This window comes from Pelobates fuscus, chromosome 6 (genome assembly GCF_036172605.1).
Source record: "Pelobates fuscus isolate aPelFus1 chromosome 6, aPelFus1.pri, whole genome shotgun sequence".
Lineage (NCBI taxonomy): Eukaryota > Metazoa > Chordata > Amphibia > Anura > Pelobatidae > Pelobates > Pelobates fuscus.
Window position 1 is genome coordinate 169,672,984 of NC_086322.1, and position 24,981 is coordinate 169,697,964.

At 37.8% G+C, this 24,981-nt stretch overlaps 1 protein-coding gene across 4 annotated transcripts in view; it reads left to right on the forward strand.

Annotated features, from left to right (window-relative positions):
• The window catches only part of HHIP (hedgehog interacting protein), a 171,800-nt gene that overhangs the window by 44,693 nt on the left and 102,126 nt on the right, over window positions 1-24,981 (forward strand). For all 4 annotated transcript variants that reach the window (XR_010091256.1, XM_063458473.1, XM_063458470.1 and 1 more), the window contains exons 3-4: window positions 2,634-2,790; window positions 6,091-6,292. Coding sequence is in view for 3 of the 4 variants with exons in the window: in XM_063458473.1 (XP_063314543.1) it covers window positions 2,634-2,790; window positions 6,091-6,292 (359 nt within the window). In the remaining variant the exon portion in view is untranslated. The remainder of the gene's footprint in view (window positions 1-2,633; window positions 2,791-6,090; window positions 6,293-24,981) is intronic.

A 24,981-nucleotide genomic window follows, 5' to 3' on the forward strand; every position in this document is an offset into this window, starting at 1 on the left:
AAGGCCTACTTTTCTCAAATATTGTTCACAAATCTGTCTAAATCTGTGTTAGTGAGCACTTCTTTTTTGCCGAGATAATCCATCCACCTCACGGGTGTGGCATATCAAGATGCTGATTAGACAGTATGATTATTGCACAGGTGTGCCTTAGGATGGCCACAATAAAAGGCCACTCTAAAATGTGCAGTTTTACTGTATTGGGTGGGTTCGGGGGGGTCCGAAAACCAGTCAGTATCTGGTGTGACCATTATTTGCCTCACGCAGTGCAACACATCTCCTTTGCATAGAGTTGATCAGGTTGTTGATTGTGGCCTGTAGAATGTTGGTCCACTCCTCTTCAATGGCTTTGCGAAGTTTCTGGATATTGACACGCTTTTGTATACGCCGATCCAGAGCATCCCAAACATGCTCAATGGGTGACATGTCCAGTGAGTATGCTGGCAATGCAAGAACTGGGATGTTTTCAGCTTCCAGGAATTGTGTACAGATCCTTGCAACATGAGGCCGTGCATTCTCATGCTGCAAACATGAGGTGATGGTTGTGGATGAATGACAATGGGCCTCAGAGTCTCATCACGGTATCTCTGTGCATTCAAAATGCCATCAATAAAATGCACCTGTGTTCGTTGTCCTGCCCATACCATAACCCCACCACCACCATTGGCCACTCAATTCACAACACTGACATCAGCAAACCGCTCACCCACCGACGCCATACACGCTGTCTGCCATCTGCCCTGTACAGTGAAAACCAGGAATCATCCATGAAGAGAAAACCCTTTCAAAGTGCCAGACGCCATCGAATGTGAGCATTTGCCCACTCAAGTCGGTTACAATGACAACTGCAGTCAGGTCAAGACCCCGATGAGGATGCAGGAAAGCTTCCCTGAGACAGTTTCTGACAGTTTGTGCAGAAATTCTTTGGTTATGCAAACCGATTGTTGCAGCAGCTGTCCGGGTGGCTGGTCTCAGACGATCTTGGAGATGAAGGTGCTGGATGGGGAGGTCCTGAGCTGGTATGGTTACACGTGGTCTGCGGTTGTGAGGCCGGTTGGATGTACTGCCAAATTCTCTGAAATGCCTTTGGAGACGACTTATGGTAGAGAAATTAACATTCAATTCACGGGCAACAGCTCTGGTGGACATTCTTACAGTCAGCATGCCAATTGCACGCTCCCTCAAAACCTGCGACATCTGTGGCATTGTGCTGTGTGATAAAACTGCACATTTTAGAGTGGCCTTTTATTGTGGCCAGCCTAAGGCGCACCTGTGCAATAATCATGCTGTCTAATCAGCATCTTGATATGCCATACCTGTGAGGTGGATGGATTATCTCGGCAAAGGAGACGTGCTCACTAACACAGATTTAGACAGATTTGTGAACAATATTTGAGAGAAATAGGCCTTTTGTGCACATAGAAAAAGTCGTAGATCTTTGAGTTCAGCTCATGAAAAATAGGGGCAAAATCAAAAGTATTGCGTTTATAATTTTGTTCAGTGTAACATCACTGCATGTATTGAATTTATATGAAGAAATAATGGGTATATATTGTTTCTTTGCTTTAGAAAAAAAATTAATAATTTAAAAGTATGTATTGAATATAGACAGTTTGGAAAACTATTACAGTGTATGTACTATTTTACAATAATGTCTTCTTTGATGTGTTTTATGTCAGAATTTTCTTTGTGTACGATATTACTGGCAGAAACAAAAAAAAATACTGAGTTATTAATTACTGAAATACTATGATGGAATAAGTAATGTTTGCATGATTTTCCCAACTGGCAATTTTTTATTATTTTCCCAGCCTACCTTGAAATGTATAGACTCTACTTTGTTATATCTTTTATAAAACAGAGCAATATTTCTTTTATATGTGCTTTTAAGTTGTGTACACCAGCTTATGAACTGGGTGATGATGAGTTAATATGCAAAACACAGCTCTGTAGGGGTGCACTAAACATAAAGGAGATGGGGGGGGGGGGGGGTAACCATCTTTTAATTAAGCATCAAAATTAATAAATCTATATTTATTACACTTTAGTGTTGGGAATACAAACATGTATTTCTAACACCCACCGCTGTGATAATTTAAAAGGAAGAGTTACTTTGCTTATATCACGCAGCTCACCATTCATTGTGGGGAAGCTCCGCCTCCTTGTCTTAGATCTTTCAGCCAATCAAATTCTTTGCAATAGGAAAGCATTGTAAGGCAAGTGCACATAGACAGCAAAACTATGTGCTAGACTAATCAGATGATGTCTATGAGACTCTGCTATTTCGGCAGAAGCGCCTCTAGTGGTTGCCAGAGTAGCAACCACTCGTAGCATTTAAACGCTGCAATGTAAGCATTGCCATTAGCGCAGAACGGCAATGTTTTCAGTTGCAGAGTTAAAATGACAGGGACACTCATTAAGATGAAGTGGTCTGGATGACAATAGTGTCCCTTTATTTAACTATAGAGAACAGAGCAAGTGCTTGGTGGATATCAACTGAGATAAATGTTCGCTAAATGAAACTTTTGCAGTATCTGCTCAAAATTCAGATTCAGCTTTTGGGTACAGAGTGCTTTGGTAATATTTCCTGGCATAGTGGCTGAAACTTATAATTTTTTTTATTTCTTTTCTCGCAGGTTTGTTACAAACAACTGCAGATGAGTTCTGCTACTCTCACAGTATACGGGACAACGGGCTCTGCTTCCCAGACTTCCCAAGGAAGCAAATGAGAGGTCCAGCATCAAATTATCTGGATCAGATGGAAGAGTATGACAAAGTGGAAGAGATCAGCAGGTTCATAAAGATTAATACTCTTTAATCTAAAAAAAAAACTTCAACATCTTTTTGTGGTTTCAACAGTAAATTAACTCAGTCTGCCCTTATGTTCAGCAGCTGTGCCCTCCAGATGTTTTGCTCATCTGCTGTTTATGTGATTTCTTGGGAACAAATGCCTTTTTAATACTTTGGATGCTTGTCATGCTTTTCCCAGTTGTTAGTATATAGTTACTTCCGACTTGTAAGGCTCACCCACATTTTTGTTTATAGATTTTTATTTTGTTTGCAAGTCATTTTTAATTAATGTATCTATTTTTAAAGGAAAGAAATTAACTGCGACTGATTATTTACATTTTGAGTACAATTAAATATTTACAACTGGACAAGGACATTAGAATATTAGATTATTAGTATTCCTTAAGATGATTGGAAAACAGTTTGTACAATATTTAAGTATTGCCAGTATTTCCATCCTGCCTGCAATCCATATGAATCAATCCATCCATTCATTCATTTACCTGTCTATATAGTTGTGTCCAGGGTTTTAAACCAGTTATTATACTTCTACACAAAAACATTGATAGATGCATTCTGCAAGGTTATTTTGATTCCACATTAAGGATCTCAACACCAAACAATAGATTAGACCTTATTACTTCACTATGCGAAATAGCCTGCCATATTAAATCCAGAGACATTTAATATTCACTTAGAGGCCTGATACCAAAAGCTCTTGTCCACTTTCTAAAAACACATCCTTATACCTTCTCCATTGGAAGCAAACACTCTGCAAAACATCTAAATGCAGATGCTTCACTTCTTTGTGTATCAATTTGAAGACACGAGTCAGTCTTGACAGCCTATCAGAAACATAATGTAGCACTATTGTTATTTATGGTATAAACACACCTGTTCTTTTGTAATGAAGGCATACAGCTTTCCTTCTCAAACTATTTTCAATTACAGTCCCCAAAATGCTGGATGTTTATTCCAATAAACATGTTAACGATAGATAACAGTGTGTTCTATGGTTAATTTTTTTTATTGTTATTGCTGTCCCTATTTTGGATCCAAATCCCTCTGTCCTGCTTTTCTCTCCCAATGACCCTCTTTTCTAGGAGCTCCGTTTTTGTAAGTGTGTCTAAGTGTATAATAAAGCTTCACGGAAACAAAACTCCCAGTTATGTGTCTTTAAACTACAATAAATGTATTTAGAAACCAAAGGGATATCCGGTGTAGCGCTCTAATAGTAGTGGATATATAGAAATGATAAAAGAAATCCTAACTGTACCTTAATAGGTCATATACACTTATGGGTAGTTTCACTATATTCAGGTCAACCTTAAACAAAAAACACAAATATACAGAACATAGTGTAACCTGTATACAGAGTGTAAATAAAAAAGAAGTGCGTAGATCACTAACTCACACTTTCAAGAGCTATCACACTAGCTCAGGTATATGCGCCTTAGGGTCCGTAGAGGCGACCCTCACCCTCCTTTAGGTCCAAGTTTTCTCCAGGTGCAGTGTCCTAGGTAATGGGTATAGGAGGGAACATATAGCGTAGTACAGTCTATGTATATAGGAGGTATAGTGCGAGGTAATGTTAATATACTCACAAACCCTGAGCCAATATATTAACATTACCTCGCACTATACCTCCTATATACATAGACTGTACTACGCTATATGTTCCCTCCTATACCCATTACCTAGGACACTGCACCTGGAGAAAACTTGGACCTAAAGGAGGGTGAGGGTCGCCTCTACGGACCCTAAGGCGCATATACCTGAGCTAGTGTGATAGCTCTTGAAAGTGTGAGTTAGTGATCTACGCACTTCTTTTTTATTTACACTCTGTATACAGGTTACACTATGTTCTGTATATTTGTGTTTTTTGTTTAAGGTTGACCTGAATATAGTGAAACTACCCATAAGTGTATATGACCTATTAAGGTACAGTTAGGATTTCTTTTATCATTTCTATATATCCACTACTATTAGAGCGCTACACCGGATATCCCTTCCATTTCCACTATCTTTGATAGAAAGATAAGCACGGTGGTATAGCAGCTCACGAAAATATATATCTTTGGAACTATCCAGATTGCAAACCTATACACATAAGCGCTTGTACTTCCTATTCTATTTGTGTTTAGAAACCAGTCTGTGTAAATAAGATACATTGTTCTTGTTCTAAATGACATTTTAGTACCATAAATTGCAATTCGTACGTCACCTAAAATTTCTCTGAACAGCCCCCGCCCTGGCCATACCTCCATTCATACCCCTAAAATGATAATGTCTCTTTTTGTCCATTTGAAATGTTTGGAGTTATGGGAATTAAATCAGTTCCAGATCTGTCACAGAAGATGACTCCATTTGGTAGTGCACAACTATTTTAAAACCCATTCATTTCTTCCCAGGTCAGACTATACAATTTCAGTGTGTAATACAGTGTGTTCCTATTACACTCATACTGTTACAGGGATATCATTTATTTTAAAGCTTTTGTCCACTGTAATATAATTAATATAACCAACCACATCCATGCACAACTTATTACCATTCTCACCTTAGCTACCTACTGAAATTAGATTGATGTTGATCCATTGCAAAGCATGGTAATTAAAAAAAAAAAAAATACAAATATTTTATTGCCACTTTCTGTATCAAGCTTAGGAAATTTAACAATAAGTACTAGAGATTTTTGTTTTTGTTTTTCACATTGTTTTTCACATTACACATGACACTACAGTTCAAAGTCCTATTTATTATCATTTTTTCCCCTTTCTAATTTTACAACACTTGACTGCCATGAGCCGTGAGGATATTCGAAATTCAACTGTGAACCATTTGATTTACTTTTGTCCTTCTCCATAAATTTCCACGTACGGTAAATCTAACTTACTGTAACGTACAATACTTTGGTTTGAGCAATGTCATGCTTGAAGGGGGAATTTAATAGTTTCGAAATATTGTGTTCACAGATTAAATTATTTTATTAACCATTAATTTGGCTACAAGAAAAATCTGGCTACTTGTTTTAAAAATGAACCCAATGTAGAAAGTCTGTTAGAAATGCAAATGGAAATCCAGAATTGTTCTCTGTTATGAAAGGTGCATTTTGTCATAAAAGACATTTAGCTCAAAATACAAATTTGTGGAAATCCACGCCATAGCTAAACTTTACATCATCTTGCAAATACTTACCAAACCCACAGCTAAAGTCACGCAGCAATTACATATGGTACTCTGTAGTGTAGTTTTTGTTTATTTTTGCAAAGTTCAATGACATTTCTCTTTTTCTGTTTCTAGAAAACACAAACACAATTGCTACTGCATTCAAGAGGTTGTAAGAGGGTTGAGGCAACCTGTTGGAGCTGTGCACAGTGGAGATGGGTCGCAGCGACTTTTTATCCTTGAAAAGGAAGGCTATGTGAAGATTCTAAGTCCAGAAGGGGACTTGATAAAGGAGCCGTTTCTTGATGTGCATAAATTGGTACAAAGTGGAATAAAGGTCAGACATTATGATGGTTTTAAAGTCTCCTGACATTTTTCATGAAGGCGATCATAAGAACTAATACGTTCTGTTTAAATGCACTTTGTCTTGTAATTTCCAGTATTACTTTTATTACTAGAAACATGCTAAAGTAATTTTCAGTGTATTTTTTTATTTAGTAATCCAATTGCACATACAGTCATTTGTTTTAGTAAAGTCACTTACAAACATAAACCGTATTAATTGTCTCCCCAAATGTAAAGTTCACCTGTTATGACTTGATGTCACTTTAAAGAGAAAGACATTTCATTTAAGCACTGTGCTATCCAGATTGCTTGTGTTACATATTGTGTACCTCCTTAGGCATTACTGCTATGCCATCTGCATGCCAACACCAGAGCACTAAAGAGTGCAAGCTGGGAGGTCTGCAGCAGCTGAACATGCAGACTCGCTGCCTCCAAGTGACACGGCAACATCCACACACATGCTAGAAATTATGGGATGAAAAAGGCATCATTATGGAATGGGGAACTTGCATTCACAAGTTTTCAGCGCTTTTTGGGAAGTCACTGGATCAGGATCTATCATTGGGTCCCCAATGTTCCAATGAGTGGCCATTGTTTAGGACAGGTACATCATATGTATCTAGTCCACGGAAGCTGCCTTCCTGAATGCCATGGACACCCCTCTGACAGGGCTGGTGTAGGATTTTTGCCACCGCCTCATTTTGCTGCCTCCATTGTCTCCGCCCTTGACTCTTCCCCCTCCTGTAGTGTGTGTGTGTGTGTAGAGGATGAGGTGTACATGTACAGTGGTTGTAGTGTGTAATAAATCTAGAGTGTGTGTTTATATGGTGAATGTAGATTGTATGTTTGTGTAGTGGATGCAGTGTGTGTTTGTAGTGAATGCAGAGTGTATGTTTGTGTAGTGGATGCAGTGTGTGTGTGTGTATTGAATGCAGAATGTATGTTTGTGTAGTGGATGCAGTGTGTGTGTGTAGTGAATGCAGAGTGTATGTTTGTGTAGTGGATGCAGTGTGTGTGTGTAGTGAATGCAGAATGTATGTTTGTGTAGTGGGTGCAGAGTGTGTGTTTGTGTAGTGGATGCAGTGTGTAAAGTGGCAGTGTGCATACTGCAAGGTAAGAGTGTGTTTAGTGTAAAGTGTCAATGTGTACAGTGGAAGGTGGCAGGGTGTAAAGTGGCAGTGTACATAGTGCAAGGTGGTAGAGTGAAGTGAGAAGTGGCAGTGTGTATAGTGCAAGGAGGTACCTGATTATGTGTCAGGATGAGATGAGAGGATGCAGTGCAACATAGCATGTGGTGAGAATGGGCCCAGCCAACACCATCTTGTCTTTCCAACTGCTTCTCACTGCAACTCTTGTGAGAATGGCCTGCGTTGCCATATTAACCCGTGGTTGCATAGTGTGTGTAGATATATTATTAAATATAGAAAATGGCTTGAAGACTATTTTGAAAACTCATTGCAGTAGGAAAGTATGAAATTAGACATAAATCGGGATAGAGGTAGTGAATATGATTATAGAGGTGCCTGCCTGTATTGATTCTGAATGGAGTTATAATGTGATCTGAATTTCTAGGGAATGTCAGAGAAAGGGACTTTATCAATAGTAGCATTTAGAAGAATTACGTTATCATGAGAAGTATTATTGTAGAAATTAAGGAAAAGGAGAGTGAGATTAAATATTATTGGAGGATTTTGTGGCTCAGTGTAGACGTGGAGGTGGGAAAGTGATATTATCATAGTGAGGTCCACCGGCACACATGACTCAAGAGAGGTAGATTATGAAATATTACTATATGAACCTAGCTCAGACGTTTTGGGCATACAACATTTTTTGTTTGATATTCCGGCTCAGAGTAGATATTATACCACTCTTATTCAGATGAGGCAGCATTGGAGACTCACTCTCTCCCCATCTCAACTTTCTTGATGGCCACACTGTACCTTCCTTAGCAGCTAGTATGCCCCCAGCTGTAGCCATCATTTCTCCTCCAACATCATCATTCATACCCACTTACTCAGAAATCCTCTTGCTTCCTTTCTTTAACACTCACCATGCTGCCCTTCTCTTAACACCCCCTATGTCCCCAACCTCAGCACCCATCATGCCCTTCCTCCTTCTACACCCACCATGCCTCTGCCGGTCCCAGTACCATTAGATTATTCAGTGGAGAGTGGACAACCTATCAAACTGCCTGGCTCCATGTAGCCGTACGCACTCTCTTCCACCTGACCCTGCGCAGGCCGTGATGCGCTCCCCAGGACCCGTTTGGGCCGCATCCCCGCTATCAGGGCTCCTATCTTGCCAGTTAAGCCTGCCTGGCACCTCCCTGGCCATATTCAAATGTATATGGCAGTGACTCCATTCTGCTTCTCCCTGCCAGTACAGGTACATGAATGACTTGTGCACATGTGGCATTTGTGTGCCACACTTGTTTTCTCCAAACAGTGTCCACTGTGCAATGACCAGCCCTGTGAGAGCCCTGTACATAATAAAATGTAATGACACTTTGTTTTTACTACTTTGCTTACTTTATTATTCAAAGGACATCGTGAAAAAACACAAGACAACCAAAAATGACAATTAAAAAAAAAAAAAAAAAAAAAAGCTGCCCATTATTGTAATTTGTTACTGTCAGTGACAGTTGCATATCTAGGTAATGCACTCATAGTGATGCGTTGGGTGTATTAAATCTGTCAGCAGCCTTCAGCCTGAAGATCTATGGAACTTTGAAAGCTTGTTTAAGATCTAGTGCCAGGAAATTTGGTTTGGTTTCAGCTGTGGTCATTCATGCCTCGTGACCAGCTTTGAACTAGTTATGTTTGGATAACTCCTGTTGCCGCTGTGAATTCTGATCTAATGTGCTGCAAAGATCAATAGTCATGACATTATTTGTTATCTTTCTTGCAGTAATGTGTTGCAGCAGGCAAAATACCGTTACAGTAAGGAATGAAGATAAAATGATGTAGAAAGCATAGAATGAGAGATAAAGATAGATCAGACAGACATAGATAGATAGATAGATAGATAGAATGATCTAGATCAGCGTATCCCAATTGGTGTTCCGCGGAACACCGGTTAAGGTTCCACCAAAAGTTAAAAAAAATAAAATGGCCATGGGCGGTGTGGGAGCAGTGAGCAATTTCCTGCTCAGCTCCCTTGCGCACACAGCAGTGATGCTGGAGCCGAAATATAAGGTCATTCCAGCTCCAGCATCACTAAGAGGCACGCGAGGGAGCTGAGCAGGGAGATAACTGGTCCTTCGCTGCCCGCACGCAAGCCGCTCAGCAGCCCCACTGAACCCCAGGGTTTGCACGCTCAGCATGGCAGACGCTCAGCAGCCCCACTGGACCCCAGGGACTCCATGCCAACACTCCTAAAGGTAGAAGGGCTGGGAGGCGTAAAATGTAAAAATAAAATAAAAAATTGTATGTGTGTCTGTTACGGAGTTTGTATGTGTTTGTGTGTCTGTCAAAGAGTATATTTGGGTTTGTCAGTGAGAGTCAATGTGTGCTTGTCAGTGAGTGTGTGAGAGTGTATGTGTTTGTCAGTGAGAGTGTATATGTGTTTGTGTGTCTGTAAAAGAGTATGTGTGTTTGTCAGTGAGAGTGTATGTGTGTCTGTCAAAGAGTATGTGTGTCTGAGTGTGTCAGTGTGTTTGTCACTGTGTGTATCTAAGTGTGTGTGTGTGTGTATGTGCCAGTGTGTATCAGTATGTTTGTATGTACCTGTGTGTGTGTGTGTGTGTATGTCAGTGCGTGTGTATCTGAGTGTGCCAGTGTGTGTATGTGCCAGTGTGTATCTGTGGGTGCGAGTGTGTGTATATGTCACTGTGTGTATCTGAGTGTGTATGTGTGTATTTGTGAGTCAAGATGTGTGTGTATCTGTGTGCCAAGGACTGTGTCAGTGTGTATCTGTGTGCCAGTATGTGTGTGTGTGTGTGTGTGTATCTGCGTTTCAGATACATATACACACACACAGATACAAACTGACACAGAGATATACACAGTGGTGCATACAAACACAGATATGCACACCTTGACATACACTGGCACATACAAACACAGATACACACACTTTGAAACATAGATACACACACCTTGACACACATATACATTCACATACACACAGATACACACTGTGTGTCAAGGTCTGTGTATCTGTGTTTCAAAGTGTGTGTATCTGTGTTTGTAGGTGCCGGTGTATGTCAAGGTGTGTATATCTGTGTTTGTATGTGCCAGTGTGTATATCTCTGTGTCAGTGTGTATCTGTGTGTGTGTGTATATGTATCTGACACACAGATACAAACACAGATACACACACCTTGATACACAGACACATACAAACACAGATACACACACTTTGACACACAGATACAAACACCTTGACACACAGATAGATAGATAGATAGAAACATACACACACACACACACACAGATACACACTGTGTGTCAAGGTGTGTGTATCTGTGTGCCACTATGTGCCATTGTGTGTGTGTATATCTGTGTGTCAGATATACACACACACAGATACACACACTGGCACATACAAACACAGATATACACACCTTGACACACCCCGGGACATAAAAAAACGGCGCAATATTTTTTTTTTCCTGGGGGGTGGGAGGGGAGGGAGGTGGAGGGTCCTCGATGTTGATACACTACGTCAAAGGGTTCCACGGGAAAAATTAATTGGGAACCCCTGATCTAGATAATAGAATGAGCTCAAATTCAGTTTTCCAAGTTACCTCTCAGTTCCAAATTCAGCCTGTGATGTCTGAATAAACTACCATTGCACTATTGGCCACTAAGAAACCACTAATTCCTTGCTAAGTGCAGATGCCTCCATTTTTTCTTATTCTATATTGGCCTCAGCCAAGATTGGTGTATATATCTTTAGCTCCACAGAAAACTTTTTGAAATTTATGGTGTCAAGCAACACCACTTGTGTTAGATTTGCAATTTTTTTTTTTTTTTTTTAACAGATAGTTTTTTTTCTCAATACTGAAAAATATTCACATATTAAACAATAAGTGTTTGGAAATAATGAAAGGGACAAGGTCTCATCTGCCACGTAACAGCTAGTTATTTACAATAATGCAAATAGAGACATTTAATTTTATCCTAGACATTGAATTTCATCAGTGTTACTGGCTAATATAGTAGAAACCGTTAAGAGCTTTTAAGTGTTACCATCCGAACAGTTTAGATTTTATGAGTGATTTAAACATACATCCCAACGCTTTTCTTGGAATAACATGTAATTACTTAAATAATTCTAATGCTGAAATGGCACAATAGCTGTTTGACATGACTGTAATTCACTGTGAGAAAATGTTTCAGCTGTTAAAATTACTATCATTATATAATGTTATTATGTAAGTAGATAATATGCTGTAGCATTTTTATTGTGAAAGCTTCATTGGTGACATGAAGGGCATCAACAATACATTAACGAGAAGTATAAACTATTATTATGGGTGGACACTGCAAGCGTTCATTTATCTTTAATAACGATAATAAAAAAAATACATACCCTTATTAATAAGGGTATGTAAGGTAAAGTGTTATTTCATTTGTTTCTTTTTTTATTTTAATTTATTGTATTGTAATATGTTAGAATAAAGAAATTCTCTTAAAGGGGAAGCTGATCTAGATCATTCTATCTATCTATCTGTCTATCTATCTATCTATCTATCTATCTATCTATCTATGTGTCTATCTATCTATCTATCTATCTATCTATAGAGTGGAAATCTTGTGAAAATGGCCACATTCTGACTACTGCAATGGTATTTCTCATATTTACTAAAGCTAAATGTGACGCAATCTTCCAAATGCATTCAATGTACGAAGTATAGTATGTGGAATAGTCACAAACTACCAGCTTTAGTTCAATTCAAAACCAAATACACTTGCTTTTCTGATACCGAATGATAATTTTGAGTACTATTTGCTTGCTGGCAGTGCAAGCAGACAGTGGGCAAATAGTTAAAAACCCTCGTCAGTGCAAAAGTGAATTATGCAGTGGCTGTCCAATGCTTGCTAGTTTGAAATCACATCCAAAAAGTTAAATATAAATAACTAAATGCCTATGGGGGTCAATAAGACCCCATATAACTATAAGGACACCATGTGCCAGTTGGAGGCATATCTATTAGATAATTTAAGCTAGCGACTGGGCAGCCAGACTGGGCAGCCATTTCTGTTGAGTCCAGAGAAAATGGCAATAATAATAATCCTCTGAGGATCAGTCTTGTGAAATAACTATGCCCCACCTGGGCCCCCTACACATGGGCATCGGATGGAGTACATGACAATAAATTAAGAAAGTGAGACTTCTCTTGAAAGTTGACTGTTAAAGCACTCTGATTGGTTGATTAGCTAGTGAACCAATCAGAGTACTCTTATTCAAATTGTATAGAGGAGAAAATGTTCCCATGTGATGTAATAGCTGACATAGTGTGGGAAAGCCTTTAAGGGCTTTCTGCACTAATTTAATTTGAATGTGTTGTGGCTGGGGAATTGGGGATCCCTAGCCAATTGGGGAGGAGGGAGGGACATGACACTATTTGGTTGGTAGAAATGGCATGTCCTCCCACTCATTGTTTAATTGTTTAGAGACCCCACCCGCAGACCATGGGTGGTGGGTTGGATGAACACTAGGTAATACTCCTTTAATTTTAATGTTAGAGCCCCGACCCACAACCAATGGGTAATGTTATATGTGGCCCCACAGTACTGGCAGCCTATTCGTGGTTTTGAATGTTTAGTAGATATGCCCCCACTTGCGTTGGTCAGCCGTCACATAATTAGCCCTTGTACAAAAAAGGATTAAAAAAAAATAACAGAGATACACTCACAAATCGAGTGGCACAAAGAGAAATATTTCTGTTTGTGCAAATAAGCTTTTCAGCCACAAAAGGGGCTAAGTCCCCATAAGGTTGATGTCAGCCAATGGTACCTCAGGATGTCAATCTATCACTGTTCTCACCAGTCCTCAGAAACTAAATATACTGGAAACAGGATAATGTCCTTTTAAAGTTGTGCAGGTAACAATTGTTGGCTGTAGTTCTTTGGGGTACTGTTTCCAGTATATTTTGTTTCTGAGGACTGAATGGTAAATATAAAATCACACTTGTGATAGTGGCGCCCTCACATGTATACGTTTTGTAACTATACTATTTTTGTTTGTTACATTGTTGGGATTTGGGAGTGATCCCTTTCTTGAGTGGCTAGCCTGCACTTGTTGGTTGCACTCTCTCCCCATTTACCATACTTTTTCTATTATTTAACTATATGCCTGCTGTCTGCTAATACAGCAAGCGGTCTAATATTTTTTTTATTCAGGTATGAAGCATTCAGTACAGATTTTAACCATTTGGTGGTTTTGGTCTGGCTGAAATACAGATTAAATTAAGGGCTGTTTGAGGCCTGAATTGCAAAAGCCGGACATTATTGAGTAACACAATGTCTGGATTTTGCAGTTTCAATGACTCCATTTTGTGAATAACCATGTGAAAATCACCTATATCTTCTTTTAACCTTTTCTTATGCGAATCTTCATTTTATTTTACATTTTTATTAAAGATTTAGAAAATTACTTCACAATCCAGTTCAGTCCTGGCACACATTGCTAATGAGGAGAATTTTTTTAATTTCTCTTTTATTTCTGTATGTTTTATCTGACTGAAAGGAACAAAAGACAGAGCTTCTAACATTTATTGACTGAGAGAGCTATGATGGAGGTTCTCAGTTGTAGGATAAAGAGGTGTGGATTTTCTGCATTTCGTTTTATATTTCAGAACTCACACCTGCAGATATTTTTAAATGTACAGGATATCTATAAATATAATAACACATTTTTGGGATATTGTCAGTTCTCTATTAAGGTTATATTGAATGGCCTCTGAATTCTGGAAGAAATATCTAGAGCTATGTGTTTTGACCCATGTTTTAAAAATGAAAGTTTTAGCATTTACAGTTAAAAAACAAAACATATGTCACATTAAAAGATTATAGCTAAATCCAGACACTACTCTAGTTCTACACGTTATCTATGCTTTAAATTGTGTTCAAACTTTAAATTCATTTTAAGATGTCATTGATAATGCTGTCATGTTACTTATAATTTATTCACCAAAGGTAAATAGTTAGTGTGTTGCACTTAAATTATTCTTTATTTTGGTAGCCTTACTTTTTATTTATATTTTACTTTGTTGCCTTTTATTCTCACCAGACTAACTTAAAGTAGTAAAAAATCTACTTATATAACTGTACTTATTTAAATTGCTAGTGTAAAAACGAAGTTTGGTTAATCTGTGGATGCTATGAATATTTTCCTTTAAATGTGGGTATCACTGTTTCCTATGGGATGCTATGTAAATACGCTGTAAAAGTTAAACAACAATCTTATTTGCTAAGACCATTCTGTATTTTGTTTTGTGTAAGACAGGCGTATATAGTATACTTGCATAATGCAGTATGATGACATAATAGACATTGGAACATTTTTCATACAGGAAGTCAGTCAATTCAGGTTAGACATGGATTCAAGTACAATCTAATTTAAATCACTTAAAGTTATTATTTAAACTTACATGGGAACAAGCCTTGCAATCTAGGCTGGGTAGAAAATCATACTGTTCTAAAAGCTGATCTGGGTTCAAAAAGTTCCTTATAACCTTTCTAGATCTTCTGTCTGTATATTAGTGTACAACCTTCTCTAATGCATACCACGTTGTGTATCGAAAGGGCTGATCACAGACCAGAGCATAGGTCTACATGTAAGAATGTCTGAAAGGCAGACAATTAGCAATTAAAATTGTCTGTGTGTTCTTAAGTAAAAAATATTTTTTCCTGTTCTTATACAATATAGAAATCAATAACTTATACAGTATGGTAAATGTTTGTGGGGATGTTTTTTTTCAATAGCTGCTGCTAGTCTGTAAAGAGGAGCCTTAGCTCAAACCCCAAAATACCCCAAAATTTGCCACAATGTGGAGAGGCTAAATTTAAAAGAGTATGGTAAAAAAAATGCATGAAATCTTCCCCAGAAAAGAGTAGTTCAGGGCAAGCACCAAATTCAATGTTTAATGTACACCCTAGGGGAACCACTCTAGAACAATTGGGTGACATACTCATTTTGAACTGGAGATACAGGGTAACATGTGCTTGGTGTAGGCATTTCAGGAACATTTCCTCAAAATAAGCCTCTGGAAATTACTTAAAGGAACACTCCACTGCCCAAATTGAAATTCTTTTTTTAATAATGTAAAAAATAAAATGTAGTGCATTTTTTTTCATTTAGAATATATTTATAAACATCTTGCAAAAGCTGCAGATCTCTTGTCTGCAGCCCTTGCAAGCTCCATCCTTCTTCCCAAGCACAGACATTCTGTGGCTGTTCAGTTACAGACTTCCCAGTGAAATGCAACCTCAATGAGAAGTCCTTGCAAGGCAATTTGCCAACTATTAAATATGTAAAAAAATTGCATCTTGCGTTATACTGTATATGTGTCATTCTGAATGCCCACATTCTCTATAAGCTGTAGATATAATTTCTACCAAAAATAGGACCAGGTCTTATGTTAGTTTTTGCCCACGAAAAACGCAGTAGGACTTATTTTCGGGGGATGTCTTTGGGGGAAAACAGTAGCAAGCATGTGCAAGAAAACAGGTCTATGTTTGGGGGAATCACACGAACATAGATTAGCTTACTAGGGACTGGAATCCCGCGAATCTATGTTCGGGAAAACTTCTCCGAACATAGATTAGCTTACTAGCACATGGAATCCCACAAATCTATGTTTGGGGAAAATTCCCCAAATATAGATTAGCGAATTAGCAAACGAGCGACAATCTAGGACTTATTTTCAGTGTAGGGCTTATATTACAAGCATCCCCCGAAAATAAGCTAGGGGAAAAACGGTAGAATTAAACATTTTAGAGAAGAACTTCAACTTCCACCAAGCTTAGCATTAGGAAAATAATGAGGGATTTTTCTTTGACCTGTTGTGAAGTGCTAGTGGAGTAGTGCAGCCAAATGTATGTCTGGAATGAGTCACTGGTCTGTTATAGGCCAGGTGTATGTTCCCAGGCCAAGAATCCGGTCTGTTGCAGTGCTGTATAAAACTGTCATAAAAGCTCGGAAAATTGGTGCCTCTTAAGAAGAGCATCTGTTGGAACTTGAAGATGGAAATCCTCAGCTTTTTATGAAGCCATATATAGAATGACATATTTTTATTTATAGTATTAACATATTTTGTGTGTGAGTAGGTTCAGTAACACCTGACGTGGGTCCAGTAAATAAGGATGTAACATCATGTTGATTAGATGACAATGTCCCAGGTAAAAGAAAAAAAAGTTGCAACCTTTCCTATTCCTGACTGTTATATGCCCTGCTTAGGAGTAGATTGTTGTTGTTGTTGTTGAAATGTAAATTAGCTATATTTTAAGACTTGACCCATTCTAGATATTTTTCTTTGTTATTTGCAGTCTAGTAAAAAAGGATATCTCACCTAAACAGTTGTGACTTTCACATTAGTAAGCATAAAACAAAACTAAAGGCAAAGCGCACACAGATAGGTGTTATAGTTACCACAAAGGGTTTGCCATCGAAATTAGGCAGTTTTACAGAAATACATAAACAGACATTCCCTAGTGCAACATGTACAGTAAAGATAAATATGAAAGTTTCACAATGGAACCACTCACACTATCTTTAAACTGTATAAGCACATCAATTCACAGCATACTCAGCCAGCTAGGACAACTCTAACAGGATACAGGAATTCACAGGTTCCTTGTTCCACACAATTCTGCTGTCTAGCCTTTCTCCTTTTAAACTGTCCTGATGGCAGATTCTGTGTCCTCTGTCAATTTCCCTTGATTATCAGTGTTGTAGGTAACACTACCCATGGTGTCTTATAGCTGCACTGGTAACTTCTAGGTTCCACTATATCCCACTATTTTAGTTTTTTATGTTTTACATTAATGAACATGGCTTTCAGTTTTTTTGTAGTTGAATTTAAAGCCATCCTGATATGGATTTTTTCTAACAAAGGCCTTGATTTCATGTTTTTGGATTAGGTTTCAAAATATTTTTTTATTTTTTTTATAAACATTTAACAAAAAATTCTAAAATATATAAAAAATGTTAAAATACTTTTCAAAATATTAAATCATTATAAAAGTTTATCCAACAATATTAAATTATTTGAACGCTTATCCAAAATTATTAAGTTGGGGACAACGTGAGTAATTTCAGGAGTGTTGGAGCCCTTGTGTTTGAAAACAGAAAACAAATACATGATATTCACTTATTTTATTTTTTTTTGACAATCTTTATTAGACGTTTTTTAGTTGTGTACAACAAGTTATGCATGAGTGCGTAATGGAGAACATAACAAGCAAATTACATTCAATGGCACAGGTTAACAACCCATAGGTGGGCATTGGCAAGGTAACAGTGTAACAAGGTTAGCTGGTCACTCCATCTAGAGTGGGGTCGATATACGAAAAATAACTTTCTAGACAATCTTCATGTCGAGTTTGTCAAACTATAGGTCAAGCGCGTTCGCTTAGAAATCAGTAAAATGTAATTTGGGACATGTTTCTAGGATTTGAGTTTTTCCAACCATGGGGCAGTGACATCTGCTTAAGAATCTTTGCGATGTATCATGGAGCACAATCCAGAACTGTTACAGACTGTAGTATGAGCTAATTACAATACTAAGATACTCCTAACACCCTACACGCTTCACCATCCACTGGCCCCATTTCACTTATTTTTTATATATTGGCAGGTGTTCTTAGTCACAAGTCACATATCAACAGCTGTAGTGCATTTAGACTAATGCGGAAGAGAATTTCTACTAAATAAAAAGGCAAAAACATTATCTATCCATGTCTGTCTGTTTATCTATCCACAGTTGTAATAAAAAAATATTCAGCCCCCATTGAAAATTAGAAAAAAAGAAAGAAAATCCAGGTACAAAATATTGTGAATCACCAAAGTGATAATGTATGAATAAATATAATACAAACTGCGGATGTGTAGAATTATATGAATTCAAAATGATATAATGTATCAGAGTAAAATCAGCTTTTCTCCACACTGGGTGGTATTTATAAGCAGCAACTGAACCAATCAGGATGTGGGATCAGGAACAGTAGAGCAGCACCAAACAAATTAAAATAAAATAAAATAAAATAAAAGTTCGGTATAAGAAACAAATAGAACAATTCCAACGCGTTTCGTCCTACTATGGACTTCCTCAGGGATGTATATTCCCTGAGGAAGTCCATAGTAGGACGAAACGCGTTGGAATTGTTCTATTTGTTTCTTATACCGAACTTTTATTTTATTTTAATTTGTTTGGTGCTGCTCTACTGTTCCTGATCCCACATCCTGATTGGTTCAGTTGCTGCTTATAAATACCACCCAGTGTGGAGAAAAGCTGATTTTACTCTGATACATTATATCATTTTGAATTCATATAATTCTACACATCCGCAGTTTGTATTATATTTATTCATACATTATCACTTTGGTGATTCACAATATTTTGTACCTGGATTTTCTTTCTTTTTTTCTTGTCACTGAACTTTGAGTGTTTATAAGGGTACACTTGTAAATCTAAGGTACTGTGTGCTACATAGATATTGACGGTTAACCTTCTGTCTTTTTCCCATTGAAAATTAGGTTTATTGTCAAAATTGACAGACTTTCAGTTATTTGCAATGAGCAAATTTAACAAAATCAATTGAAATAGCTCAACACAACTAATGCTTCAAGTGGTTTCCCCAAATTCAACTGAAAATGCAACTGACAATGACTTCTCCAGTTTTAAACTTATTCAACCCTTTAATGGCAAGCATCTTTAGTACTTAGTAGAGCACCCTTTTGCTTTTATGACCTGCTGCAAATGACATGCACAGCCAGACGCCAGCTTCTGGCAGAGTTTATGAGGAATCGTAGACCATTGCTCATGAGCAATGGTCTCCAGTTCTTGAGTTTGCATGCTGCAACTGCCTTCTTAAAACCCCTCTAGAGATTTTCTATGGGGTTCAAGTCAGGTGACTGTGATGGCCACTTTAAAATTTTCCAGGACTTCTTTTGCAATCAAGCCTTGGTAGAATATGAGGCATGCTTGGGATTATTGTCTTGTTGGAAGATCCAATGATGCCCATGCTTCCTCACAGATGGCATGATGTTTTCTCCTAGGATTTCCTGATACTTTCATGAATTCATCTTGCCTTCCACATGCTGCAGGTTTCCAGTGCCCGAGACTGCAAAGCAGACCCAGAGTACCACTGAGTCACCTCCATGCTTAACTGTAGGCTTTCAGCGTATGCTTAATTTTTTTTTCCTCCAGACATACCGCTGATCCATCAGGCCAAAAGCTCAATTTTTGTTTCATCGCTCCATCGAACAGAATCTCAAAACGTCTGTGGCCTATTTGTATGATCTTGAGCATATTGGAGCCAACTTTTCTTGTGCTTTTGGGTCAGTAGTGGTGTACATCCTGCAGTTCTGGCATTTAAACCTTCTGAGTTTAGTACGCACCTTACTGTGCTCACTGAAAACTCTGCCTGTTGCCCTCAAGTCTTGCTGCAGGTCTTTTGCAGTCAATCAAGGGTTTTTCACAGCCTGATTTCTTAGAAATCTGATTGCAGTCAATGATAGCTTTCTTTTTCTGCTAAGTTCTTCAACTTTGAACTTGAGAACTATGCTTCCAACGGTGTCTTTAGGAATAATCATTGCCTTTGCTATCTTTTTACTATTTAAATCCTGTTCCTTGTTTGTGTAAGGCCATGATCTCTTCTCTTAACGTGTGGACCATTCTTTTGTCTTAGCCTTATTTCTAACATGCATTCAAATGTGAAACCTAACAAATCCACTAGCCAGTTCAGGTATTTCAAGTGTTCCAGCTCAAGCACACCTGGCGCCCTTTATTAGTTTATTAGGTGCATTAGGTGTGCTTGAGATAAACACCTGTTTTGCATATTTGTGCTGTTGTGAGGGATTCTGTTTAGTGGGTTGAATAATTTTAGACTGGAGAAGTCATTATAAACTGCATTTTCAGTTGAATTTGGTGAAACAACTTGAAGTATTCATTGTGTTGAGCTATTTAAATTTATTTTGTTTGATTTGTTCATTGCAAACAGCTGAAAGTCTGACAATAAACCTGATTTTCAATGGGGGTTGAATAATTTTGATTACAACTGTATATATCTAATCATCCTTATATACTACAATTTGTGTATAGAGCGAGAGGGAGAGAAAGAGAGAGAGAGAGAGAGATATACTACGATTTGTAGTAAATAAAAAAGTGAATTTCAAAATTCAAGCTATGGAGGAGTTGACAATTTTTCAGTTATTTTGGATTAAATTCTGAAATTCTGTTTTTAGTTCTACAGTTCATTGCTTAGAGAATAATGCCTCGTAATGTACTGCAGTTGGCTTCAAATTTTTACAAGCTTTTTATTTAAAAAAAACAAATAAAATAAAATAAAATAAAAAACACTACAGCAATATAGAACTTCACAAATAACCACACTTTAGCCATGAATCCAAATCCTTATTTTGCCACATTCTACTTTTTTGTCTGTGACATACAACAAAATCCCACTGGATGGCAGATGTCACAAACCATATTCCTATGAAACAAAAATCCCCTGTTCACACTTTGTAAATGTGAAGATTGTAACTGGCTATCATTCTCCAAAGTTATCTGTAAAAATCATAATGTCTATGACAGGGATAGAGGCACACAGGCTTTGAAAGGCTAACATTTTTGCGGGGGAACATTTTTTCCCCTTAGTAGCTAAAGATGCTATTTGTCCAACCTTAAGAAATCTAGATGAACAAAACATGAATTTCAGGATCTGGGAAAAGACGATAATACTTCATTGGTTTACATACACATGTGTACATTTCAATGCTCTCTGTTTCCTTGAGAGGGATCCCAAGGAGCCAATTAACCTAACATAGTCCCAAACAATTCTCTGTTTGGAAAGAATAATTTTCAGTGTGGGTGTTCCTTGTTCCTTGAAATTGTATGCCTCTTACCCTGTTATTACAGAAATGTGCTCAGTGCACTTCTGAATGCCAGTGTCTCCCAAACACTGTATAGATTATAGCCGTATCCCACACACAGTGCAAGATAATCCCTATTTTGATTTTGTTAGGCTTACAAATCCTTTTTGAACGTTTAGTAATTTAAAAAATGTCGAAATCCCATCTGTATCAAGAAGGACATCATGTAAACATAAATCGCTTAATTTAAATGTTTTAATTAGTGATTTATTTGGTAGGAACAGTAGTGTGGCATGTTTAAAAAAAACAAAACACTTTTTTTGTCCTGTATTTTTTTTCCTCCCCTTTCAGATCGATGTTGTATTTGTTTTCTGTAATGCTGTACTGAAAATTGGTTTTCTCCTCTGAGGCTTGTCCGTTTAGACACAGTAAATACAAGAGCTCACTAATTGCATTTGCAAAAGCTTTGGTTATCATCGCAGTGATTTGTTTTTCTTGGCAGTTTGTTACGTTTCGAGGGTTTGCAAACTTTGAAGACTGCAATAATATGTAAATGATATGTTTAGTAAAATCATTGCAAATTGGCACATCTTTTTTCAGCATTAACTGCTTGGTAATTTCTGAACCCACTAAGTCGGTACAATGCCAAACAAGTATAATGCTTATACAAAGCGGGAGTGCTCTATGGTGTGCATATTAAGGTAAACTACATATAATAGCAAAAGTATTAAGTTGAGTATTTCATGCTTGGGTGTTGCATAATCGTAAACTGAATAGACTAGTATCAAATATAAACCTAAACAGTTGTTACATTAAATTATAATTTAAAACATAATCCAGGCTTTTAAAAAAAATTCTATGTAACATTGTCTAAAAGCACACGGGACCTAAGATATTTAAAAGAAACACTATAACGTTAGAAATGCAACACAGTATTTCTAACCCTATAGTGCCCCTAACCCCAGTTAGATATAGGTTCACCCCACCCACTTTATTTAACCTTTTCCAGCCTCTGCGCTGCTCATCTCTCCACCTCACAAAAAGTCATGGTGAAGGCATGGCTTACCCTGGTGTGAACCAATCCAATGACCAAATGCGCATGCACGACGAGTGCCGCTCTCAAATTCAAGCTTCACCGTAGGAAAGCCTGTCAGGATGTCAGCCACTAGATGTTGATTTAACCCTGCAATGTAAACATTAGGCCTTCCCATAAAACAGCATTGCTACATGACACTCCGCATCGGGATTTTACTGACGCTAGGTGTCCTCATGCAACAATACTTAAAAGTCACCTAGCAAGCAGGAAGTGGAACTCCTATGAATAACATTGCAAGACTAGGGGTGACTGGGACATTGCATCCAGACCACTTCAATGAGCTGAAGTGGTCTGGTGGCTATAGTGTTTCTTCAAAGGATCTTACATGTCTTACAGGTGGGAGGTTCCTAATTCATTATTTAGATTTGCTTCGCATTTGTTATATGAAATTGATATTTATAATAAATAGATTAATACAACCAAAATAACAAATATAACAAAGTATAACAAATATAACAAAATAACAAAGGTTACTTAATATAAGAGGAGCTGTCTACCAGACAATCAACTAAGCAAATCTCTCATTTACTGAAGTTAACATTGTTAACAAGTGTTGTACCCTGAACATTGTTGAAATTAAGCCTTTAAGTTATCTGAAAGCAAAATGAAGGCCTTTATAAGCAAGGCTTGTCACTAAAACAGGTATTTTCAGGAATGAACCAGGCAAGTGCAAATTTAGGCTAATAAGCCTGACCTAAAAAGATAAGTTGAGTCATTTATTTTTCACCTAAAATTTATATTCACTTGCCAATGTGTATTTATCACCCAATTTTACTAATATGGCAGGTTGAAAACAGCCATCTCACTTTTACTATTGACTACATTTTAGGTAATTTAAGTACTATCATCACATGACTACAGGCCCCAAACCACAATGAATCTCTTTTTAGGTAGGGCAATGGCCACAGCTTTATTTAACTTTTAAATTGCCAGCAACTTCAGACATATTGTCATTCTCTGTCTTAAAAAAACAGTAGACAGCTTCTCCCCCACGGTCAACCCGTCTTCAGTCAAGAACAGGCTGTAACTCCTCAAGCCCATTAGGGCGGACATTCCAAATACGTTTGCTAGCGAGGCAAAACCGCTAGCTGTGAAAAAACGAGAAGAACAGAAAATAAACGACAGACTGGCAACATAACAATAAACTATAGCACAGTAACATGGGCAGGTGGACCAGGCAAACACTGTCAGGCTCCCTCAGCAGTGTCCTGGCGTAATCTGTGAGCTAACTTTCCAGGATCCCTAGGTAACTGTCTAGGTTAGGTTCCATACATAGTAACATTTTGGTTACCACCCTGGCAGCAGTCATGTCCTCCCAGCCCCCTTTCCAGGAGTTGGGGGGGTAGGTTTGTTTAGCAATAAATCAATTATTACTTACTTTGTTATAATAGTACTGCCTAATATTGTAAACTTTTGAATATATACCATGTTATAAGTAAGAAGTCTCTTCAAAAGTTTGGTCTGGTGATTTTGCATATAAACCTTTGAGATTAACACAAATGTGAGCCTTTCAAAATATAAATCAAGCAAGGTAACCCATGTATTAAAGGTAATGTAATCACACTTAAATTGTTAAGGTTGGGTTTTTTTAGCCTTTTTTTTAGCCATTTGTGATAAAGAAAGATCCGTAAGAGTATTCTGCCAAGTGAGGAAGTTATAATGTAAAATGTAGTGCAATAATGAAATAGTTAATTCAGAACATGTGTTGTTTTATAAGGAGATCGGGATCCACAAAATACAGATAAATACAGATAAAACCTTAAATATTATTAAAAAGGGATTAAGAGACCACTAGCAGTGTTAGTTATGGATCACATCCAGGAATTAGTGTTGCAAAGGTTTGCTGTTGATTATTATTAAAAATGTTTACTTCCACTCTCTGTTCAAATGGTTTAGACTTATACAAGTTTATGATCATCTCGATGGATGTTATTTACTTATCTCTGAATGTGTGTCCTGATATCAAAAGTAGGCAATTATATTTAACCCCTTAAGGACACATGACATGTGTGACATGTCACGATTGCCTTTTATTCCAGACGTTTGGTCCTTAAGGGGTTAAAGGAAAACTATAGTGTTAGGAACACAAAGTTGTATTTCTAACACTATGGTGCCTATGATCCCACCGTCCCTCCCTCCCCTATTGTCCCACTTTAATCACTTCCCTGATTCCTTCGCTGAAGTCCCTTGCCGCTGGACCACTAATGACAAGTGCCGTATTAAGCCTCCCCCATAGGAAAGCATTGACTCAATGCTTTCCCATGGGGTATTCTCAGACGGTAGACGTCCTCATGCAGAGCTTGAGGACATGCAGCGTTGTTTCATGTCAAACTCCATGACACTCCAGGAAGCACCTATATGGCTGCATGGTAGACAGCCACAAAAGGTAGCCTTGGTACTGCAATGTAAATATGTCAGTTTCTTAAAAACTGCAATGTTTTACATTCCAAGACTAAGGGGGACGGGGACACTGCACCCAGACCACTTAAATTAGATGAAGCTGGCTGGGTGTCTAACGTGTCCCTTTAATTTCAGAACCAAAA